Consider the following 25,068-nt stretch of genomic DNA (forward strand, 5'->3'; position numbering starts at 1 on the left):
CCCTAAGCCTCTGACTACCAGAAGCTGGGACTGGACAACAGGTAATGCTGATAAATTGCCCTGTTCTGTTCATTCTCTTTGGCACCAGCCACTATCAGAAGACAGGATAGTGGGTTAGATGGATCATTGGTCTGAGGCAGTGTGGCCATTCTTATGTTCTTCATGTTTAAGAAAAAGAATATTGTGCCAATAAAGACTAAATAAAACCAGCATTTGGTAAACTTAATCCAATGGACTATTCAGGTGGGTAAAATGAGCTTTCACCCAATTGAGCATTTGCAAAATCTGAGCCCTACAGTGAAAGGTTTTGGGGGTTTGATTGTTTGTTTGTTTTTGAGTTCCTCCTGCAAAGTGGATTATTGAGCGACTAGTGTGGAGAATTTAAATGATAGTAAATACATTTTTTCAATGAACCAAATAGAAAATTCAAACAAAATCTGAGTGCAACTCCTTAGAAATGAGGCCAGACTCACCAATCACATTCTGGAACTGGCCTGTAAAAGATTAAAATTGATCAATGTACTTTGTTCGTGTTAAAATTCACTAATTGTATTTTAAACATCATGAACATCATAAATTAGTCACCTTCAGTGAGGTTCATGTGGACAAATATTTGGATCCAGTAGTTTTGCTATCAGTAAATTTGACCAGCATTGTGTTCTCTCTGCTGCTTTCAGTCAGCTTCTCCTTGTTTCTTTCAAGGAAAATTAACCTCATTCACTTGCAATATGACAGTTTTTCCATTGATCCCAATGCCAAAAGAGACCATTCTAATAATGTAGTCTGATCACCTGTAGAACGCAAGCCAGAGAACTGCCCCAAAATAATTCCTAGAGCAGAGTTTTTAGAAAGGCATCCAATCTTGATTTAGAAATTGTCAGGGATGGAGACTCCACCGCAACCCTTGCTAAATTGTTCCAATGGTTAATCACCGTCACTGTTAAAAATGTACACTTCATGCAAATTAAACAAACAAAAAAGTAAGTTAACTTACTTTTGCATTTTCCAAAAAAATGTTCGACAGTCACAGCAATAAACAGCAAGAAACAGATTAAGAAACCTACTGAAAGATAGAACATGTTACTATCACCACAATGTAGCCTCAAACATGGGAGGTATTTCTAGGTGTTACAGTTTTGGACCTAAACAATGATGGACTTTTTTCTCATTCTCTAAAGTATGGTTGTCTTTATACCTTGATAGAGAATGAGAGAGACTATATTTCATATGGAATAATAGAGGCCTGCCTTCAGTGTCCCAGGGAATTATAACAAAATCCAAAATACATGTACTTACTTTTGTGTTGCTAATTGCTCTATCAGACTACGCTGTGAACATTTACATTAAGCTTATAAATGAGCTAAACAGCCAGTCCCAGAATGTTTTTTTTTCCTTCACACAGAACTGCATTCCCAATCTTATGTATTCTAATAACCTCCAATTCACTTCATAGTGAACTGGCCCTCATCTAGAATATTTATCATTCTTCTGGTTCTGTGTGAGACCTGACTCTCATGATGGAGAGTGTCTCTTCCAAATGTCTGTAGCCATGTAGCTAGTCTTTAGGTTTGGAAGGATTCAATTTTTACTGACAAATGTCAATAAACTTCGGTTTCATCGTCCACAAACAAACTGAGGGAAAACATTTCTACCAATAATAATAAAAATGTGTAAATAGACAAAGTAAGAAAAATGTTGCTTGAGAATTTATTAGAGTCTGAATAAGGATATTTTACTTGGTATATTTTGACATACAATGTTCACAATTTGTATTTTAATGGTTATAAAGCTCTATCTTTTTTGAATTTCAACATCTACTGTCATTAAATAATTATTGTCTGACACCCCCTCTCTGAACCCACCATAATTTTCCCTAAATGTGAAAATTTAAGTAGGTAAACATCTAAAAACCCCTTAAAATCCATAATTTTGCATAACTATGAAAATTTAAATGATAAAAATAAAAATTGCTTAAAAATAAACATTGATATTATACATCAAAATTGTAAAACAATAAAAAATCTAATTCTACCAAGCCTATTTATCTTTGGTATTACGATGGGCTATCACTAAAGATGAGTGAATTGTGAAGAATATTTCACATGTATTTGTTCAAATTTAAAGACTAATTTGGATTTGGCCATGGTCTCAACTCTCTCATGTTTCCTTTCTGAGAACTTTCAAGTTAGTATGAATACTCAGGAAAAACAAATTTTAAAGCTGAATGCTCTTATATTTATTATAAAGTGTGTTTCGAATTACAGAACCACTTATATTGAAAATATGCCCTGTGCTGATCACTTTACAAAAATCATCTATGCAGTGTTGTAGCTGTGTCGGTCCCAGGATATTAGAGAGACAAGGTGGGTGAGTAATATCTTTTACTGGAATGACTTCTTGGTGAGAAGAAAAGGAGTACTTGTGGCACCTTAGAGACTAACCAATTTATTTGAGCATGAGCTTTCGTGAGCTACAGCTCACTTCATCGGATGCATGCCGTGGAAACTGCAGCAGACTTTATTTATACACAGAGAATATGAAAAAATACCTCCTCCCACCCCACTGTCCTGCTGGTGATAGCTTATCTAAAGTGATCATCAGGTGGGCCATTTCCAGCACAAATCCAGGTTTTCTCACCCTCTACCCCCCCACACACAAATTCACTCTCCTGCTGGTGATAGCCCATCCAAAGTGACAACTCTTTACACAATGTGCATGATAATAAAGTTGGGCCATTTTCTGCACAAATCCAGGTTCTCTCACCCCCCTCCCAAAAACCACACACACAAACTCAATATCCTGCTGGTAATAGCTCATCCAAAGTGACCATTCTCCCTACAATGTGCATAATTAAGGTGGGCCATTTCCAGCACAAATCCAGGTTTTCTCACATCCCCCCCACCCCCATACACACACAAACTCACTCTCCTGCTGGTAATAGCTCATCCAAACTGACCACTCTCCAAGTTTAAATCCAAGTTAAACCAGAACATCTGGGGGCGGGGTAGGAAAAAACAAGAGGAAATAGGATACCTTGCATAATGACTTAGCCACTCCCAGTCTCTATTTAAGCCTAAATTAATAGTATCCAATTTGCAAATGAATTCCAATTCAGCAGTTTCTCGCTGGAGTCTGGATTTGAAGTTTTTTTGTTTTAAGATAGCGACCTTCATGTCTGTGATTGCGTGACCAGAGAGATTGAAGTGTTCTCCGACTGGTTTATGAATGTTATAATTCTTGACATCTGATTTGTGTCCATTTATTCTTTTACGTAGAGACTGTCCAGTTTGACCAATGTACATGGCAGAGGGGCATTGCTGGCACATGATGGCATATATCACATTGGTGGATGTGCAGGTATACGAGCCTCTGATAGTGTGGCTGATGTTATTAGGCCCTGTGATGGTGTCCCCTGAATAGATATGTGGGCACAATTGGCAACGGGGTTTGTTGCAAGGATAAGTTCGTGGGTTAGTGGTTCTGTTGTGTGGTATGTGGTTGTTGGTGAGTATTTGCTTCAGGTTGCGGGGCTGTCTGTAGGCAAGGACTGGCCTGTCTCCTTGGTGAGAGAGACAGGTCTGAGGAAGAGCTCTATGGAGCTCGAAAACTCTCACCAAGAGAAGATGGTACAATAAAAGTGTAACCGCCAAGGCGCTTACCTAGGTTCCTGGGGCTCTGTGTGCTAGTAATTCAGGGAGAGGCACTGTCCCTGAGAGGAAGGGGGGCCAAGGGCAGATTCAGAGCCTGTTGGCAGCTAAGAGAGAGACACTATTTAGAGCATCAGGAGCCTAGTCAGTGTGGGGAGAGTAGCAGCTCTGCCTGCTCAGAAGAGTGGCAGTGTCTGAGAGAAAGGAGGGGGAAGAGTCAAATGACTGACAAGTGAAAGCCCAGGAAAAAAAACTAACCTTACACATAGGAAGTGAGATGCCCTCCCCTGGGAGCCCTGGAGAGGGGAGGAGCCATTTTTGAGGAGTCTGGGGTCAGCCACAGAAAGGGTGGGACTGGCTGTGGGGGCTGGTGAGTCCCAGGCCTGCATGCAGAGCCCCCTGAGAACTGGCATCTGGGCACCTGGCAGCAAAATCCCACAGCTTGGTCCTTTCCCTCTTCAAGGTGACTCCCGGTCTGTAGCGTTCTGTTGGGAAAACTTACCACCCAGCCAGGCTGAGTTAGCCTTTCAGCTGACTCAGCCTGGGAAAAGCAGTCACCACATGGTATCTCTGCTCTGGCTGTTGGTTCAGGGCTGCCTCCTGCTGTGAGTGTGTCTGAGCACTAGGGTGGGAGACTTAAGTGAGGATTTTAGTAGAGCTGATGTAATCTGCACCTTGAGCCTTGCACCCCTTTGTGGTGAGGGGAAATCCTGGGACCAGAAGTAGCCCAACTCCTGCCAGCAGCGATCATCAGCCCCTCTGCTGTGACTGAGGAGGCCAGATCCATCTCTGAACCTGAGGATCATTCATGGAGTTGTGAGTGCGCCATCCTTTAGTTAGATAGTCAGGGAGATTGTTTGAGAGACCCCCTAGTCCCTGAACTGTGTCCTCAAGCCAGGGGGTAAGGGTTTGGAGATTTCACTACCTGCTGCCTATTAAACATGTGGAGGAACTTACCGCCTTATCCCACATGTGAGTCATTTGGGCTGCACTGAGCCCATTTAGCCAAATTGCTAACTGCTGCTGCACAGAAGATATCGTTGTCACAGGTCATCAAATGTCCCTACAAAGTACACATACTAACAGGACTCTAATTTTTATGGGTATTATCAGTATGGGGATAAAAAAATGAGGTCTGTTTGGGGAAATTCATGGATATTATCAGTATGGGCACCGGTGACTTGGAGAGTAGGGTTTTACCCAGTTATGTTATATTTACTTCCTGTTTAATATAATTACTTTGTTGAATATGTTGTGTGCGTTTGTGTTATTTCTTGGGAGACTCCAACTATCTGGCATGTAAGTGGGAGTTACTCTGTGGTTAGAATGTTCTTTCTAAGCTGCCCTGGTGACCTTGCCAGGAATGCAGGAATGTGTGAGGGGGACCAAATAAATTCATACAGGAAGAAAACAAAGAAGTTACACACTGCTGAGCTGGAGGTGGGATCCAGATGAACCCAGGCATGTCCATCAAAACTTGTAAGGAGACTAGCACTAAAGGAGGTAATTGGGTAGATAGAGGATATTATAGAAGATATTACCTCACCCACCTTGTCTCGTGAATAATCTAGCCACATAACATAAACAATACCACCTGAGTTATTTAACCAATATACCGTGGAAGTTGAAGCTCAGATATAAAATATTCACAAATGCATTTGTGAACATTAGGAATTCCCAATTTTGTTAAAAAAATCAGCAGTTTTGCCTGAAAAAAATTAGGTTTGGGGTGTCTAATAAAACATCGAAAAAGATAGAGGGAAGCAGACACTTTCGACACAAAAATTAATTTGGTCAAAACCCCAATTTTCTACCAAAAATAGTTTTGATGGAAAAAATTTTGACCAGCCCTAGTACAATATGAGTGATTTGCAGCATTTGACCAAAATATTCAAAGTTGGGACCTAAAGAGAGACTCCAAAATAAAAGGTTTCAGAGTAGCAGCCGTGTTAGTCTGTATTTGCAAAAAGAAAAAGAGTACTGGTGGCACCTTAGAGACTAACAAATTTATTTGAGCATAAGGTTTCGTGAGCTACAGCTCACTTAATTGTGAGCTGTAGCTCACAAAACCTTATGCTCAAATAAATTTGTTAGTCTCTTAGGTGCCACAAGTACTCCTTTTCTTTTTGCAAAATAAAAGCAGATATTCTTGAGTGCTGTTCACACGCTGCTCCCATAGACTTCCATGGCATATGCATGGGCGCAACAACTCCGAAAATGAGGTCACTTATCTGGGTACATAAATATGGCTGAAATTCATCCCAAAAAGTTTAAGCAATTGGTGTTTGTGATAAGCTCTAGGTTTTGAGGGCAGTGTGTGTGAGAGTGTATGTGTTTTTGAGAGAAAGAAATACACAGGTGATGGGAAGAGAAGTTGTAGTCGCTCTCTGATCCGACTGTATACATATATGTACTATTTACTATTCCAGTAGCTCCTTTCCTAGACCATTGATGAAACTGTTGGCAGGTAGCTACCCCTCCTTGGTGTGTACCCACTAAGCAATCTCTCATCCTGAGTGACCCCATAACAGAGGAAAGGCCAAATTCTATCCTGACTGGCAAAAGCTGCAACACTTTGAATGAGATTGAACAAATCCCTCTCGAAGTAGAAATGCCTCACCCATCATAGACATGCAGTCACATCTGAGAGGAGTGCAGATGCAGTTCTACATCAGAAACACTGCATGCTGTGGTGTGATCATCCTGTAAGCCCTTCATCTGTTAGACTCCCATAGATTTCAAGAGCATCCATTTGCCCCTTTAATCCATTCTCAGCCACAATCAAAACTAACACTGCAAGATGATACGATGGGAGATGAGGGTGCTGAGCAGGTCACAGACATGTGGTCAGCATCTTGAAGAATAGAGTCCTAACTTGTTACAGATGAATTATTTGGGGATAGATATGAGTTAAGATTCAGAATGTAAAGATTTGTGTTTGTTAGTAGGCAGGATGATGCCCCATAGACCAAATAAAAAAAGCAGTAACACTTGCTCAGAAGAGGGCAAGTTTTCTGGAATAATAATAATAACATACAAAGTTACATACCAAAGTCTTGAGCAGTTGATTGTTGAATCATCTCTGATTCTGTGTTGACGATGTCACAGGTAATCTCGGGGGTATCACATGACACAGCAATGGCGCTTGCTACTGTGAAAAGATTCTGCTCATCCTGCACTTCTGTTGTCTCAGCCAATGAGTTTATGCTTTGTCCTTTGTGATTTCTCCAGAAGACAATGGGCTTTGGATACCACCCTTTCCATTTACATTCATATTTGCAAACTTTCTGCAGATGCATTTGTAAAGAAGTTTCATTCCCTACCCCTGTAAAAAAGGCAGCATTATCACAATGGATGCATGTCTGACAATGCCGAGAGATGCTCAGAGAGGGTACAGTGTGAAAAGATCTCAGGGGCATCTACATATTTGTTCACTGTTTCATCTCAAAGCGAAGAGTGAATGTTTTGGTTAATATGATTTAAGATAAATCCCAGTGGAAACAATGGGAAATTGTTCTGCCTGAACAAAGATGAAGGTTCAAGTATTGCTCTCATTTATACCTTTACAACCTCAGTGAAGCTAATAGTTCTGCATGGATGGCAGAATTTGCCCAGAATATTTACACTGAGCAGAATGTGCTCCACAAAGAGAAAGACTGAGCTCCAGCCAAATCCCCAATCACTGCCCCTTTACATAGTGTCTCTCACCCTGAATAACCCATCACACTTTACAAACTTTAAAAGAAAAAAATAAACCAAAAATAAGCTTTAGTGTGAAAAGATGGACACATATCGCTGTTCTCTGTCATTAACAGATGGCTGCCATACTAACCCTGGCATAGTTCAGCAAAAAGGCACATGAAGGACTCATTTTGTGTAGGAAGAAGGGGGTTCAATTGCCACCTTCTGCTTATAGATAAATAGGTTATGTTAATAAGATGGCAGAAAAAGAAAGAAAATATGTGGAATTGCCACAGGACTCTATCTGCAGTTAAATGACCGTAACCTGCTGTACGCCAATATATTACACTAGGGTTACAGAATCCTATACCTGTTCCAACCCTGTTCTGAAGCCCTCTCCTTCCTGGCCCCTCAAGAACCAGTGTATCTTGTATATCTCTTTATTCTGAATTTTAACTTCACACACTAAGAGAAAACTACAATTCCATCGTAACTCATTTGCTACTCTCAGCCTTTGGTTTTGTGTATTTGCTTTTGTATCTCTTCAATAACACCTAGATCCATCAACACGTAGATAAGTGAGTTCAAGTTTCCAGATGAGCAATTCAGAAAACAAAATTACATGAATGGACAAAAAATGTTTGTGAAACAGCTAGATTAAAGTAGGGAAGGGACGGACAGAGAGTGGGCCAGGAGGAAGTGGCAGCAGAGGTGGATGGCACAGGGGCTCCTCCTTTGCTGCATGTGCTTCCACCTGCATTGATCTGCCTGTCTAGACATGTCATCTGATTCCTTAGTTGAAACTGAGGAAAAAAATGTTGTTCTTCTGAGGGCTAGTGTACACAAACTCAGGGATTTCAGCAGTGCCCTTGAATCTTTTAGTGTTGGCAGTGCTTTATCCATCTTCAAAGAAAATAAACTACAATCCATAAAGGGGAGCTCTTCAATGGTCTGTTGTATTTCTACAGAAATCCCCAATGACTGAAACCATGATAAGCAACAGATGGTAACTGCCATTACCATGACTCTGGCAGCTGACTTGGCCACATCCAGAGAAGCCAGCAATGCAGACCTTGCAACCAGTTGACCTTCCAGCAGGAGGGATCAGCAATTAAAACTACCCTTTAAGCTGTGGTGTGCGAAAGCATAGGTGTCTGGCCTCTAGACTGTTATGCCCTGAACAACTGAAACACCTCTGTGCAGTATGCCCTGTTTACAGCAAAGCTGCCCTTCTGCTTTTGCCCTGAGACCTGGACTGCTTCAAGCCAGAACAACTGTGGGTTCAAATTGAATGTGGTAATATAATGATTTTTTATCATATTCTTAGGTGACCATTTCATATCACCTCATGGAAGGCAGCTCCAGAAAATATCATGCTGACAACTGAAGCCTGAACTGCTAAGGAGAAAACAATTCTCACTAGAGAGTGGTTCTGCAAGAAGATGCTAGACTTGCATAAAGCATTCAGCATCCTGAAGGACAAAGTCCGAACTGACATGGGGTTGGGGATAGAGATAGAGATGACCTAAGTAGACAGCTCAGAATATAAGCCTCCATGGTTATTGGTAGGCATGATAATGTAATACGTAAGGGCCAAATAGAACAAGAACCCCATTGTATGCCTGGAACAGCCTGTAAACACTAGCAACAAGAATTAACAAAGTGAAAAAAATAGCTTGGTATAAAAAAGTTACATAGCAAACTGGTGGGTGCTTGATTCTTGACTGATCTTTAATTCTGTAAAAGGAAAAGGAGTACTTGTGGCACCTTAGAGACTAACAAATTTATTTGAGCATGAGCTTTCGTGAGCTACAGCTCACTTAGCTCATGAAAGCTTATGCTCAAATAAATTTGTTAGTCTCTAAGGTGCTACAAGTACTCCTTTTCTTTTTGCGAATACAGACTAACACAGCTGCTACTCTGAAACCTTTAATTCTGTGTTGATGATGGTGCAGGTAACCTCAGAGGTCACACATGGCACAGTAATGGAGCTCTCTGCTGTGAAAAGTTTCTGGTCATCCTCTCTTAGGGTTGTCTTAGCCTTTGAGGTTATGTTTCCCCCTTTGGGATTCCTCCAAAGGACTTTAGGTTTTGGATACCATCCTCCTGATTTACATCTATACCTACATACATTCTCCTTCTGATCCATTTGCAGAGATGGTTTATCCCCTAACCCTGTAAGAAAGACTTCCTTATCACAATGAAAAAACATCTTCTAGTGCAGAGAAATGGAAAAGAAAATGTTCAGGAAGGACACATTGCTAAGAGATCTCAGCAACATGACATCTGGATATTTATTCACTGCTTCACCCCAAATCAGTTTTCCTTTTTATACCAAAAAAGGTGTGTGTGTATGCTGGTGGATTATTTTAATAGTGATTTAACATAAACACATTGGGTAAAATATTGAGAAGACAGAAGTTGCTCTCGTTTACTATCGTATGACCTTTCTGAAGTCTGTAGTGCTACAGGGGTTTAACTAAGGGCAGAATTTGCCCATACAAGCTTTCACTAAGAAGAATGTACTCCACCAAGAGAAAATCTTAGCTCCCATCAGTGTACAAATAAAAAATCTCTCTATATATCACATTGTCAATCATTATTATTGATACCACATATTAATATTCATTAAGCACACAATTTCAATATAACATTATACTGTATACACATTTCTCGTAGTTACATGCCCAGAATGGACGTATGTATTTTTTATAATCCTGTTCATTAATGCTAACTATCCTATAATACTTAAAAGCTGACTTCAGTTTTGGCATTAGAAAATAAGAAACTTGTCAAAGGCAAAACACATTAATGTTTTGCCCATATACAAGCAGGAGACTGGTACCTGGAATGGTTGTATCCAAAACAAAGATAAGGAAGATACAAAACAGCTAGTTAAGGAACCGGGATGAATTGTTGGGTTGGATTTTAGTGATGTGTAAAGAGTTTTTTAACTTGTAAAATCATCTTATGAATACTCCAGGCTGAAATGTGTAACTTTGGAAACACAATGCGTAAGGCAAATTTAACAACAATGCATGAGACAGCGTCCCCAAAACAGGTACCACATTTTGAACCTTTCTTCCTGTGCACACTATTATTGACTTTTAGCAATTAACCTGACTGACATTGGTTATTTTGTATTTTGAATATATTTCATACCGAATCAAAGTGTGGTTTAGCAATAGACTATACAATTTACCAGCACTTCCCTTCCTAGATACAGTCACTTCATAATAACCTGTTATAGACAGTAACAGAAAAATAGCTGGTTACTGGTAGTAGAAATTTCCTCATACAAGGATGGCATGGGTCAACCATTGCTCTAGTGCTTGCTCCATAGGTAAAAAGTATTTTTTAAAAATATCTTAAAACTGATCAGAATTCTATAGAAAGGAAGGATGGGCTTACGGTTAAGGCTTTCATTGGACTAGGATGCAGATGATCTGGGCTCTGTTCTTGGTTCTACCACAGACTACCAGTGCGACTTGGGGCAAGTCACTTACTCTCAGTTCTTTAGTTCCCCTTCTATAAAATGGGAATTATAACACTTCCTTTCTTCCACCCATTGTCTGCCTTGCCTATTTCATTATAAACTTTTTGGGTCAGGGACTCTTTCTTAGCCTGTCTGTCTCGCACAAATAATAATAATAATAACCACTTTCAAAGGTGATTTATGTACTTCTGAGCCTAAAGGCAGGTCTGCACTTAAAATGCAGGATTGGTGCAGCTACACCGATGCAGCTACGCTGCTGTAGCATTTAAATGAAGACACTCCTACATCTAATTGGCATAGTTAATACATCTCCCCAAGAGGCAATGGCTATATCGGTGGGAGAAGCTCTTCCATGGACACAGCACTGTGTACACTGGGGGTTAGGTCAGTATAACTACGTCGCATGGGGTGTGGATTTTTCATACCCCTGAGTGACATAGTTATACTGACATAGATCTATAGTGTAGACCCAGCCTAAGTCTCCTGAAAAATTAATGGGATTTAGTCTCCAAAGTATCTAAGGGCTTGTCTGCTTGGGAACACTCAGGAAGGTTGATCTGAATCAACTTTTAAAATGGATTAGTTAAACCACAGTAAACCCATGTGGGTGTTCTTATTCAGAATTAAAGTGGCCTTAATTTGATTTAGCTTAGTTCACAAATCGAATTCAGGCAACTTTAATTCTGAATAGAGATGTCCACACAGGGGGTTAATGAAATTTAACTAATCCACTTTACATTCAAATTTTAGTTAATTGGGATTAATTTTCCAGAGTGCCTCTGTGTAGACAACAACTAAGTAACTTTTGAAAATGGGACTCAAGATCCTAAATCTTTTTGCCACTTTTGAAAATTTTATCCTCATGGAATAAAATGTATTTTTTCAACCTGAGTGTGGAAAGAAAAACATCTGTTCTCTGTTGTAAACAAATTGTTGCCATAATAACTCTCATAATAACTTCTTGAGGTCCTTTCCAGCCGTACATTTCTTTGATTGTATGTTGTTATGGCTTCTACTTCTTCTTATTATTATTATTATTATACTTCGAAAAGGCTTGTTAAAAAGTAGTTTAAATTTCACTCTCACATCCCTTTAATTTTTGGGAAATAGATTTACTAATACGGCTCCAAGAATTGTCATTTTAAAGGAAAATAAAGGGGAGAGTGATTATTATTGATACCTCTTCTAATAGCAGACAGTCTGAAATCACTTCTGAAATCAGGAAACTGATCTCACAGTGAGATGCATTAGACCATGTAGTAGCTTCCCAATGGAAGAAGTGGAAACTCCATTATTTAGGAGTTTTAAAGCAATAATAGACAAAGCAATAGAAAATGTGCTGTAGAGAAGGGACAAACCCATGCTGGCTCTTGGGGAGATAGAATAACAGAGTTCTGCTACATTTGCTTTCTCCAGTTCCAGGCTTTTCTTACCTATAACCAAGACTTCAATGATGATCTCTCTGTGAAAAAAGTTGGCTGAGGCAGAGCATACATATTTCCCTTCATCTTCCACCTGAATATTATTCAGTTTCAGAGAAATATTTCCTTTCCCAAACTCTTTTCCTTTAAAAACTTCTGCCTTTTTTTCATATTCCTTCCTGAGCCATTCTCTGCTGTTGTCTCCATTTGGAGACAAGTAGCTCATTGGGCATTTGTCACTCTGTGGATAAGAATTAACCAGGGGTCTGCTTTCATCATAGAGATAGAAATAGATTAGCTTATCCTTTCCAGGTCCAACTTTCCTCCATTGCAACTCCATGCTAGGGGGCAGATGTTTCGTAATCAGCTGGCAGGGAAGAATGGCATTTTCTCCAGTTACAGTGGTAATTATGTCATATTCTGCCTCCACATCAAAGAAACCTGAAAAATGTTCAGGGGGTTATATTTGTACCAGCAGCACATAATGCCTCATATTAATGTGCAAGAGAGAGAGTGAAAAAGAGGCAGCCCTAATTCTCCTCTTATTGATACTGTTTTTACAATAGTGTAAATTCATTAGCTTCAGGGGGTCAATCACATATACACACAGATAAGTGAAAAGAGAATCAGAGTTCTACTATCTTTTACATCTGTGGTGAACTCAAGAATAGTATTTGAAAAGAAATGCTGAGTTGTACAGGTCTTCACTATGCTGTACCAAAGGCTTGTCTACACAGTGGGGTAATGGGCACTACAGAAGTGTAATTAATAAAGTGCACCAATGTGTTGTTCATTAATTGCTCTGTGTAGACCTTGATGATGCACACTAAAAGTTCCCTAGTGTGATTTACCATATTACTGTTTCAAACAATAATACAGTAAAGCACTCCAGGGAAACTTTAGTGAGTACCAGCTGGATGTCTACATGGACTAATTAACGTGCAACCCATTAATACACTTTAGAAATCACACCCCAATAATGTGTGTTGGTGCTCCATGTAGGCAAGCCTTGAATGACATGGTTGGCCACAAGGCAGATGCGTTTAGCCCGATTTCGTAAGTAACAGCAGGAATATTTACTTTGACAGTACTGCATCTCTTACCTGAAATTGCAATAACTTGTTTGCGGTGCCTCTTCAGCAAGGGGTTTCTTATAGTGCATGAGATAGTGTCAGAAGCAGTATCTGCGACCCTGAGCGTACTGTGGATTTGATACAGATCTGTCCCATCTTTTTGGATTCTTGTTTCAGCCATAGCAGTTATGTTTTGTCCTGTGCTGTCAGTCCAGCATACTTCAGGTTGTGGGTACCACCCTTGGGACGTACACCTCAGAGTGACTGAATTATTCTGCTGATGGTCTATAGTTAGGCGAGGTGCAGATCCAAAACCTAGAGTGAAAACCAATTTCAGAAAATGTTAAACAGGCTGAAGAACTAGCTAACAAACCAAACAAAGAGTGCTAATGATGAATGATCACCACTATCATTACAGTCACCATGACCTATTGAATCTACACTATAATTTTGCATTTCCAAATATCTTAAATTCATGCAGAGAGATTTCCACCTCAAGAGATCACCAAACACTTCACAAGCTGATCCCAAACTGTATCTAGACATGACTACATCGTATGTATGTGACAGCTTCACTTTTGGGATGGTAGAAGGTCAATAAGGAAACAGTATTTTCAGAAAAAGGGAGATCCACCTTTGTGCTCCCCATATTTTGGACTCATTCAGGGGCTCTGCTAGGTCCCAATGTAAGTCATAGCAACCTTAGGGCTATTCTACCTTACACTTTGCTTCCCATGGTCCCCTATGATCCCTGGGTAGCAGAGCATAGCCAAAGCACAGTGAGCTCCAGCCATACCCCTACCAGCCCTTAGCCTGCTCCCTCTCTCCCACAACCCTGACATGCCCCTTACACCACGTCCAGAAGCAAGGCCACTATAGAGCCCTTACATCAGCGCTACACTGGCCAAGGAGAACCTTCTCTGTACAAGGGGTAATGTCAGCGGTTCATTTCCCTGTAAAAGGGCCTTTGTGTAACTGAGAATCAGGCACCGTGCATACAAACCACAGGTTGACAATGACCTCACAATCCCACCGGACTCTGTAATTTATTGCCTGGATGCATATGTGCGTGTGACGGGAGGTAATGGCCCAGCTTTGCCCCTGCGCTTTATTCATTTTATTGCTCTTGTGCAACAGCAGCACACACAAGGCAGGTGGATGAGGATTGCACATGCCACTAGCAAAAAGCCAGAGAAAAATGTACATGATGTGTTCATGTTGTGTGCATACACTGGGTATAATTTGCATATACTATGCGAGATGGACACCAAACTGCTGAAGCTTCCCTGACTCCCAGTCCTGCACTTCCTCTGCCCACCTCCCATAACATTGCACACACATGTGTGTTCATCTACAACAGATGCTGTTTCTCCTTCCCTTGCCAGCTGCTGAGCCCTCCATGTTGGGAGGAAAGGATTAAATGGAAATACAGCTGGCCACACACAGTGCACTGCAATGGAGAATTAGCGCCACTGTGATAAGTGCAGCATTGTTTACTGCCAGCAACACTTCTGTATGAACATATCCATGCTTACCTGCAACAATCACCTGGGCAATAGCTTCTTGATAGACACCATTGTTTGTCACCGCACACACATACTGCCCACTATCTTCTACTTGCACTGGAAAAAGCTTCACCCTAACGACTCCATTCTCATATTGTCCTTTAGGAGCATCACCCCTGTGCTTGTCCCCAGCCTGGCCCAGCTCAGTACCATTTTCTGTGCTGTTGTAAAAATATAACGTCATATTTTTGCTCCTTTCCCATTTATACCAATGCACTTGAACGTTAGTGGGGTTGTGGCCTCCGGGCTGGCAGGACAACATCACACCTTGTCCAACCAAGGCAATTGCAGGATCAACATGTACAGTGACAGTAAAACCATCTGCAAGAAAGAAAATAAATCATGATCATCAATTTTCTTCAAAGGCTTGACATTGGTGTTGAGAGAACAAAAGAAAAACTAGACACAATTACTGAGACACAACAGCAGAATTATGTTTCATGGTAGAAATGTACCTCATCTAACCTAATTATCCCCCTTCAGAATGGAGAGAGCATTTGAGGTTCTCACTAGTAGCTCAGCTATGCACAGATTTGAGCACGAGGTGGCGCAGACTGAACTTCTCAGGGGTCGGTGCAGGATGCATAGTCCCCCCTGAAGCTCCAGGCAGAGTAGGAGCCTGTGCCGTCATTAAAGATGTTACAGTGTGTTCTCCTCTCAGTGGCTGGCCAGCATGGGGAGGTGGACAGCAGAGCTAGGGTTAGACTTGGCAGAATTCTATTTTTTTAAATAATTTTGATGGATGATATCAATGTTTATTTTTAATCAATTTTTCTATTTTTATCTATTGAAATTTTAAGAGTTTTGCAGACTTATGGGTTTTAAGAATTTTTTTATTTGTATCAATTTAAATGTTCACAGATACAGGAAATTATGGAGGAGCACAGAATGGGGGCAGGCCAGACTATTATTTAATGACAGTATATTCTGGGATTCAAAAACTTAAAGTTTATAAGCATTAAAACACAATTGTCAACAGAATATATCAAAAGTGTAGCCTGAAATCAAACTCCAACTTCTTACTTTGTATCTCTGAATATTGAGCAGCAATGGAAGTATTTTTCATCGGTTTGTGTGCGTACAAAGCAATCAACATTTATCAACATTTACTGATAAAAATCTAAGCCTAGTTATTGTCCTGCTTTCTGCCCAACCCTTTTGGGTGGCTTGTGCCTCTGTAAGAAGTAGGAGGGAGAAGTCCCTGAGTACAGGAAAAGGAATTGTACCTGGCCACCATTGTGTGAAGTGTGGGTGTAACGATCTTTCTGCCACTTGGAATATTAACAATTATTCTGTTATTTTAGGCTTCTTCAAACAATACTCCTGGACAGGGTAAATGTCCCATCTAAGCATCAGTGTCACTGTGCTTTCATCCTGATATACGGCTCTCTGTACTTTTTCATAGGTTGAGGAGGTGACTAATGATAACTTTAGCATTGTGTAACAGACATGGAGTATGGTTAATCCCCCTGCTTAATGAAGCAAGGTCACTGAGACTTTACACACACCTGAGATCATGTAAAAACAACCAGGGAGGTAGACAGGCTCCAGCACACAATGATGTTAATCCCAGCTCAATGCCATTAGAGTTCCCAAATTCTCTTTGGGTTTCCCCTCTTCAGATTGCATCATGGTTTCCATACACACTGTTTACACAAGCAGCAATGTATACATTTATTTCCTGATCAGTAGTTAGGAAAAATGGTGCTCTTACCCCAAAGCCATTTCCCAATTATATAAACAAATGGGATGGCGATTGATTTGATCCATGCAGTCATTGTGAAGTGATTGCAGTCTTATCCATCCAACTCTCTGCTAAGGGAAATAAAAAACATTACAAACTGTAGCATGAGGTTTACACACAACTAGAGCTGGTCAGGAATTTTTCTACAGCGGGGCTGCATCAGAAAATGTTGATTTGTCAAAACCAAAATATTTCACGGAAACAGCACACCTCACCAGTTTCAGGAGAGTCTGGGCTTCCAGAATCCATGGTTCTGGGGTGGCTCCCCATGCAGCCCAGGGAGACTCCAGGAGTCGAGAGCACTCAGCTGCTTTATTTCATATTGGGAAAATTTAATCAAAACCATTTGATTTAAAAAAAATGTTTTTCTGAATTTCCTTTATGTGAGAAATTTCAAATTTTCCAGTTATGTTTCCAAATCAAAATTAAATTTTTTTCAAAATTTCAGAATTTACAATGGAATGGAAATTTTGAGTTTTGGCCAGCTCTGCACAAAACTGCATTCATTTTACATGGCCACTTCTACTTTCCTGAATAGTGAAACTCTAAGCTAAAATTATCTTTTGTGGAAGCAGATTGAGGGAAGAAAAGATAATTCATCTGATATTTAGTTAACCGGGGACACTTTCACCTGTCAGTGGCTGCATGGATCAAAAGCAGGCCAAGCTGTGGGTGACATAAATTCAGCACCATTCAATGACTCTTCTGAGCTATGCTGATTGTCCCAGACAAGTTTCTGATAGAAAAATGTTCCCATGAAAAAGTTAAAAAGCAAATGAGTAGTAATCTGGTCCTTTGCGGGACGGGGCTTATATAGACATGACATAACATTCCCCAAAGTGGTCTCTCTAGATCTCGGTTTGGGAATTTGTGCTTCTTCCTTTACTAATTCTGTTCAGATATTATCGAGAAATTTAGTCTCCATTAATCTCAAATGCACTGGCACTGATTTTTGGTTTTGCCAGTGGGTGCTCTGTCCCGAGAACCCGCTCCCACTCAGCTTCTTCCCCAGTGGCTCTGCCCCTACTCTGCCTTTTCCTGCCCCTGCTCTGCCCTCTCCCCCAAGTGCCTCCCACCTGCCACACGCTCCTTTCTGCCCCCTCCTGCCTTAAGGGCGAGTGATGGAGGAGGGGCGGAGAGGAGCAAGTGGTGGGAGCATTGGGAGAAGAGGTAGAGCAGGGGCAGAAAGAGGCGCAGCACGGGTGGGGCCATGCAGGAACAGGCCCAGTGGGGACAGGGCCTCAGGGCAGAGTGCAGGCCTCGGGTGCTGAGCACCCCCTATTTTTTTACCATGAGTGCTTCAGCCCTGGAGCACCCATGGAGTCAGTGCCTAAGCTCAAATGGGAACTTTTCACAAACACAAAAACCATTTAAAAGAAAAAAAATTCAACTTCAAACTCAAACTTCAAATTTGCTGTATTTTTCCCCCAGAAATGCTGACTCAATATCTACTCAGATGACAGTCATGCACCTGGTATAAGACCCTATTTAAAGAGGAAGTATTGTAGAAGTAAGGACTGAAAGTCCCTATGAGCGAGCCTGGAAGAATCAGGCCATGTAGTACAATTTATGTGTGGCTACTGCAGTACTTTTCACGTCAAAGACTTCACAAACATACCCAACACAAATATCAATTACTTCCTTGTTCAAAGAACAAAGTACAATGCTGCTAGAACAGGAATTTAACACTTCATTCACCTGAGACTACAACGGGAATTTGTGTAGACAAGCCCTGGTTAACACAATTGTAATTTGTCTAAGACAGCAGGGTTAATACACTGACCATTACAAGAACATACCACAATATATGTCACATCACGTCCAGTAGGATGTTACCCCTTCATACTGTGCTATAGTAGCAAATTGTATTGTCAGAGTGGGTACAGTCAATCTTCCTATTTCCAGTTACCCTAAATAAGAAAAGCTGGTTTATGCAATGATCACAATATTGACATTAGTGAAAAGTAAAAGGGCTGGGCTGAGACACTAGTTTCTCCCCCCGTCATCCCCAGAGCTGGCGTTAGACAACAGCTCCTCCCCCCATCACCCCCAGGGCCAGGCTGAAACATCAGTCCCTCCCCCAACCAACTGCCATTTACCACCTGCCATGGAACCACCCATCCCCATGTGTCTTTGGGCTGGTTCCACCCGTCTCTAGTCCAGGTCCCACAGGCTGCAGGGCCCAGTTCATACCCAGCAGCCCCTGCCCAGATACAGCCCACACACACACTCATCCCATGCAGACCCCCAACACCATGCAACACCCCCGCATCCCCCACCATGTGGAAAGGCATTCAGACCCACAGCCCCCCGCAGAGATCCCAGCCCAGAGCCAGATGCACCCTGGTCCTGATGCCAGGGACAGCACTAGCCAGGGGGAGATAGACACAGGGCAGGGCAGCTGCCGCAGTGTTACGGTGGCAGGGGCAGGAGCTGATTTTTGTGGATGGTGGGCAGTAAGTGCTTTTGGGGTGGTTGGGGGGAAGTGAGTAATTTTCGGGGTGGGAGGGGCAATGAGTGATTTTGGAGTGTGGTGGTAATGGGCAACAACTGATTTTGGGGAAGGGGCAATAAGTGATTTCTGGGGACAGGGCAGGGGACTGTGACTGTCTCATGGTGGGGAAATAAGTGTGTGTGTGTGTGTGTGTGTGTGTGTGTGTGTGTGTGTGTGTTAGGCTCCTAGAACATCACTGTAATCCAAAAGTCGGTGTTTGGCATCCAGGATCCACATTCAACAAATGGAGGGAGGGACACGCCTTAAATTGAGATTCCCAAAAGCCCATGCACTAGGTGGCTCTTCGTTTAAACTAGGCAATGGGGGAGGCCTAGGTGAGTGATGTGCGCTAAGCCTTCCCCTCTCTCAGAGACAGGTGCCTAAAACTGGTTTGCGGTCAGGATTTATTGGTGACTCATGGGGATAAATTTTAGACAGTAGATTTTCCCTTTTTATGCTTAAAAGTCTTGTATGTTGTGAAGGCTATTTGTTTAAAAAATCCCCATGATGTAATCATGAGGGATAATAAACATATATTTGGTTTTGTTTCATTTCAAATTGAACTGTTCCATTTCTTAATAACCAGAACATCTTTAAAAAATCAAACATTTGGATTTCTATTTCTTCCACTTTCTTTCTCTTTTCCCCTTTTTTGCCACTGAATGCAATAGACTGATTTAGTGAGGTATAGGGTTTGTTTGCTTGTTTATTTTTTTCCTATGATTTTTTTTCTGCACTCTGTAACTTTGCAAAACAGCTGTCAGAAATAAGCTATTAAGAAATTAAACTGATTCATTTTAAGTTTTTTTATCAGTTTATTTCTTCAAGAGAAAATATGTCAAATTTCACAACATGTAAAATAACTCATTTCTTCTCAGCAGTGGGTGAATGCATCCTCTTCATCAGAATTTTTGGTACTTGTGTCTCTATTAAGCAGAATTTATCCCTATATAACCCTTCCAGGATGCACATGCTCCCTGGTACAGTTTCCAATACGGCAACCAACCTTGTTTAAAATCACTCCAATTAAATGGACTAAACTGTTTCAGCTATAGTTAAATGTGGTTCTTTCTAGTATTTTCTTTTAACACACTTTGTTGGGAAAGGACTGGTAACAGATGGAAATCTTTATTTTAAGGCACAGAAAGGAAATGTGGTTTGGGTGCCTAAATCCCTTAAATCCCTTTAGAACTCCCAATCTAATGCATTCCTCCCCAAATGCAAATACAGGTCTAGATGCTGAGCTCTATTTTGCTGCTAAGTAAGGAGGGGAGGTTAGGGTCTCTTCTTTCCCACCAAGTCTTGATTGTGTAATGCACACAACATGTATAGACAGGGGAAATGCAGGGCTGCAAAATTCCGGGGGGAATGCTGGGAGAAGGGCTGACCAAAATTTGTCCATAAAAACATTTTTTTTATAAAAAATGAACTTTTTGAAAACACAAAACATTTCATAGAAAAGGTCTGCTTTCCTAGAAAAGTTCTGATTTTTCACCAGAATGCTGAAAATATGAAAACTGAACATTTTCATCGAAAACCCAAAGATTTCCCAGTTTGTGACCAGAAAATATTCAACCGTCAGCAGTTTTTGGCTGAAATATTTGTTTTTCAGAATTTTGATATTTTGGTCAAAAAATCAAATGTTTTCTGCTAAAAAATTACCAGAAATTATATGGGTTTTTTTCATCTTCACACTCATTTTCTGCTGAAGGGGGCAGATTGCCTCCTAGGACTCCCTGGTGCTCAGGGATCTAGCACTCCAAACTACACTCCTACACGGGATGCAGACTATTCCCCTCTGAATGACTGGCCCGCTGGGTTAAAAAGGGCCAGAACCATGGCAGGGGTAGAACCACCGCTGTAAAGATAGTGCTCAGTTTTGAATGTCTGTAGTAGTGCTGAGCAAATTATGCACAGAAGGTAACATATTTATATCTTTTTCTGTTGGTGAATTATCTGTGAGCATTTCTCACTTTTCACAAACCTATTCACTATTCAGAGTTATTTTCCAAATAATTGCAACAAAACAATTCTTGGCTGTGAGCTATTCAATGTGAGTAACTGACATTTGATATTTGAGCTGCCCTGGTTAGAATTGTTTGGACGGATAAGCATTCTGTCTTGATTGGGTCCCGGGTTCAGCAAACCATCCCTATTCTGCAAAGAAATAGGGTTCACTAAAGTCTAAGGAACTTAAGTATAGTCTTAAATTTTGCTGAAGAGGGATGGCCTTTGCTGCATTCTGCCCTAGATGATCATATCATTTGACATCAAGTTTCTGGTGTGCATATTTGCATTTACTCATTCAAAATTTACTTCCCAACAATATTCTGTCATCTTTGCTTACAATTTATCATTTCCATTAACATTGCTGGTAGTAAATTAGTTCACTAGATACCTGATGAAAGTGAACATAAAATGGACAAAAGCACAGCCCTCCTTTATTTATTTTTTTATTCAAGTCAATATTTACTGAAAAATTATTGGTCCATTTGACCAGTCGTAGTTTTTACTCAGGTCATTTCACTGGCAATTTGCCTGGGTTGGGGTTATGAAGTATCTGTTTCGGCCTTTGGGCCATCTTCAAACATGTTAAAATTTTACCATTCCCCCTTTCTCTCTCTCTCTCTTTCTCTCAGATTCTATATTAACTAATTAAACCCTTCCCTTTCTTCTATATTGGTTCAGGTTTCCTGGTTCCCCTTTCTCCTCTCTCCTCAGATGGAGTGAATTTAAAATTCCCATAACTATTATTATTATAATCAGCTGCAGCGGCACAGGAGCTAGCAAACAGAGCTGTAAACAGGGGAGTTTGAGTGGGAGTTCTGTTGGAGGAGAAGGTATTTGTGTTTGTTTGGTTTTGTATTGGTAGTATCTGTATGTGTAGAGGCTTGTAGGGGCTTTGTGCTGGGAGAGAAGCTGAGCCCTGATTAGGGGGCGGGGCTTCACTGACTAGGGGTCCTATAAAGGTAGCAGCCAGTCAGGCAGCAGCACAGGAGCTAGCAAACAGAGCTGTAAACAGGGGAGTTTGAAAGGGGAGTTTGTCTTGTGGTGCTTGTGTGGGGTTTGGTTTTGCTGTGGGTGGTGGTGTTTTGGTGTGGTTTGTGTTTCCCAGATTAACAGGATTTAGGTGGGAAGGCTATGACAGATTCAGAGGTGGCAGTGGGAGTGACCCATGTAGCAGATGACACAATGAAGATGACTGGATGTGGAAGCTGTGGTATGTACATGATCCTGGAGGGGGCACCTGGTAAGAGTTTTGTCTGCATGAAATGCCGTTTGATAGAGCTGATGGAGGAAAAGATCAGAGGTTTGGAGATGCAGGTGGAAAGTCTGGTAGAGTTTAGGAAGGGGTTTGAGCAGATTATGGAGCAAAGACATGAGGTATCTGAAGGGAAAAGCTCAGACTTGCAGATGGAAGCAGGACTAGGGAATTCTGAGGGGAGACTGGGTGAGGAAAGTGGTCAGTGGAAGCATGTGACTAAAAACTAGGCAGAGGAAAAGACGGGCTAGTGAAGGAGAAATAGAGCTTCAGAATAGGTTTGCAGAGTTGGAAAATGAAGAAGGGGCTCAGCAGGTAGTCACTGAAGGTGACAGGGCAAGGAAGAAGAGAAGAGCAGTTAGTCCTATAGGAAAAGGGGAAGAGTTAATGGAGATTACACCAAATATGAGCCCCAGGAGGATACAGGATGGGTTAAAAAGGATTACAAGAGAGAATGGGAATGGAAAAAACTTGCAGCCAGAGGGAACAGGGGAGAGACTGGAGAATAGCACCGTCACTAGGAAAAGGCAGGTCTATGTGATTGGGGACTCTTTACTGAGAAGAATAGATAGGCCTGTAACCAGAGCTGATCCAGAAAATAGGAGGGTGTGCTGTCTTCCAGGTGCTAAGATACGGGATGTAGACCTGAGGTTGAAAAGGATTCTAAAGCGAGCGGGAAAGAATCCCCTAATTATCCTTCATGTGGGAACAAATGATACGGCTAGATTCTCGCTGGAAAGTATTAAGGGAGACTATGCTAGGCTGGGGAGGACGCTTAAGGAAATTGAGGCTCAGGTGATCTTTAGTGGGATTCTGCCTGTTCCTAGAGAAGGGCAACAAAGGTGTGACAAGATTATGACTATCAATAGATGGCTTAGGCAGTGGTGCTATAAGGAGGGCTTTGGGATGTATGGCCATTGGGAGGCATTCATGGATAGAGGACAGTTCTCTCGGGATGGACTTCATCTGAGTAGGGAAGGAAATAGACTTCTAGGATGGAGGCTGGCACAATTGATTAAGAGAGCTTTAAACTAGGAATTTGGGGGAGATGGTTGGGAGATGTCCAGGTAATCTCCATGCCAGAATTTAGCATAGAGTGGAAAGAAAATGAAGTAAGAGTGGATACAGCTGTAGGTAGGAGGAAGGGCAGTGTAGATACAAGTCTAATAGGTTATACTGGTAGTAAAATAACCATGCCTAATAGGGTACAGAATGTGAGTGAGGCCAAACAGCAAAAATTAAGATGTTTGTACACTAATGCAAGGAGCCTAGGTAACAAAATGGAGGAACTAGAGTTACTGGTGCAGGAAGTGAAACCAGATATTATAGGTATAACAGAGACCTGGTGGAATAGTAGTCATGACTGGGCTACAGGTATTGAAGGGTATGTGCTGTTTAGGAAAGACCGAAATAAAGGTAAAGGTGGTGGAGTAGCACTGTATATCAATGATGAGATAGAATGTAAAGAAATAAGAAGCGATGAAATGGATATAACTGAGTCTGGGCAACAATTAAATTGGGGAAGAAAACTATTAGAGCCTCCCCTGGGATAGTGCTTGGGGTGTGCTATAGACCGCCGGGATCTAATTTGGATATGGATAGAGCCCTTTTTAATGTTTTTAATAAAGTAAATACTAATGGAAACTGTGTGATCATGGGAGACTTTAACTTCCCAGATATAGACTGGAGGACGAGTGCTAGTAATAATAATAGGGCTCAGATTTTCCTAGATGCGATAGCTGATGGATTCCTTCAGCAAGTAGTTGCTGAACCGACTAGAGGGGATGCCATTTTAGATTTGGTCTTGGTGAGTAATGAGGACCTCATAGAGGAAATGGTTGTAGGGGATAATCTTGGCTCAAGTGATCATGAGCTAATTCAGTTCAAACTGAATGGAAGGATTAACAAAAATAAATCTGCAACTAGGGTTTTTGATTTCAAAAGGGCTGACTTTCAAAAATTAAGGAAATTAGTTAGGGAAGTGGATTGGACTGAAGAATTTATGGGTTTAAAGGTAGAGGAGGCCTGGGATTATTTTAAATTAAAGCTGCAGAAGCTATCAGAAGCCTGCATCCCAAGAAAGGGGAAAAAATTCATAGGCAGGAGTTGTAGACCAAGCTGGATGAGCAAGCATCTTAGAGAGGTAATTAAGAAAAAGCAGAAAGCATATAGGGAGTGGAAGAAGGGAGGGATCAGTAAGGAAAGCTACCTTATTGAGGTCAGAATATGTAGGGATAAAGTGAGACAGGCTAAAAGTCAAGTAGAGTTGGACCTTGCAAAGGGAATTAAAACCAATAGTAAAAGGTTCTATAGTCATATAAATAGGAAGAAAACAAAGAAAGAAGAAGTGGGACCGCTAAAAACTGAGGATGGAGTGGAGGTCAAGGATAATCTAGGCATGGCCCAATATCTAAACAAATACTTTGCCTCAGTCTTTAATAAGACTAAAGAGGATCTTAGGGATAATGGTAGCATGATAAATGGGAATGAGGATATGGAGGTAGACATCACCATATCTGAGGTAGAAGCGAAACTCAAACAGCTTAATGGGACTAAATCGGGGGGCCCAGATAATCTTCATCCAAGAATATTAAAAGAATTGGCACAAGAAATTGCAAGCCCATTAGCAAGAATTTTTAATGAATCTGTAAACTCAGGGGTTGTACCGTATGATTGGAGAATTGC

General features: G+C 41.2%; 1 protein-coding gene across 1 annotated transcript; it reads right to left on the reverse strand.

The window, feature by feature from the left end:
* Positions 1-426: 426 nt before the first annotated feature.
* Positions 427-18,452, reverse strand: LOC311511973 (butyrophilin-like protein 2; the record flags this gene model as incomplete). Its single annotated transcript, XM_084612945.1, has 8 exons — positions 18,427-18,452; positions 16,598-16,698; positions 14,854-15,204; positions 13,349-13,633; positions 12,258-12,686; positions 6,697-6,972; positions 995-1,060; positions 427-494 (listed from the first exon to the last, which is right to left on the reverse strand). Exons 2-8 carry the CDS (start codon positions 16,659-16,661, stop codon positions 427-429), a joined length of 1,539 nt encoding a protein of 512 aa, XP_084469071.1. The 5' UTR covers positions 16,662-16,698; positions 18,427-18,452.
* Positions 18,453-25,068: the final 6,616 nt, after the last annotated feature.

This window comes from Lepidochelys olivacea (genome assembly GCF_965140295.1).
Source record: "Lepidochelys olivacea isolate rLepOli2 genome assembly, chromosome: 23".
NCBI classification, from domain to species: Eukaryota; Metazoa; Chordata; order Testudines; family Cheloniidae; genus Lepidochelys; species Lepidochelys olivacea.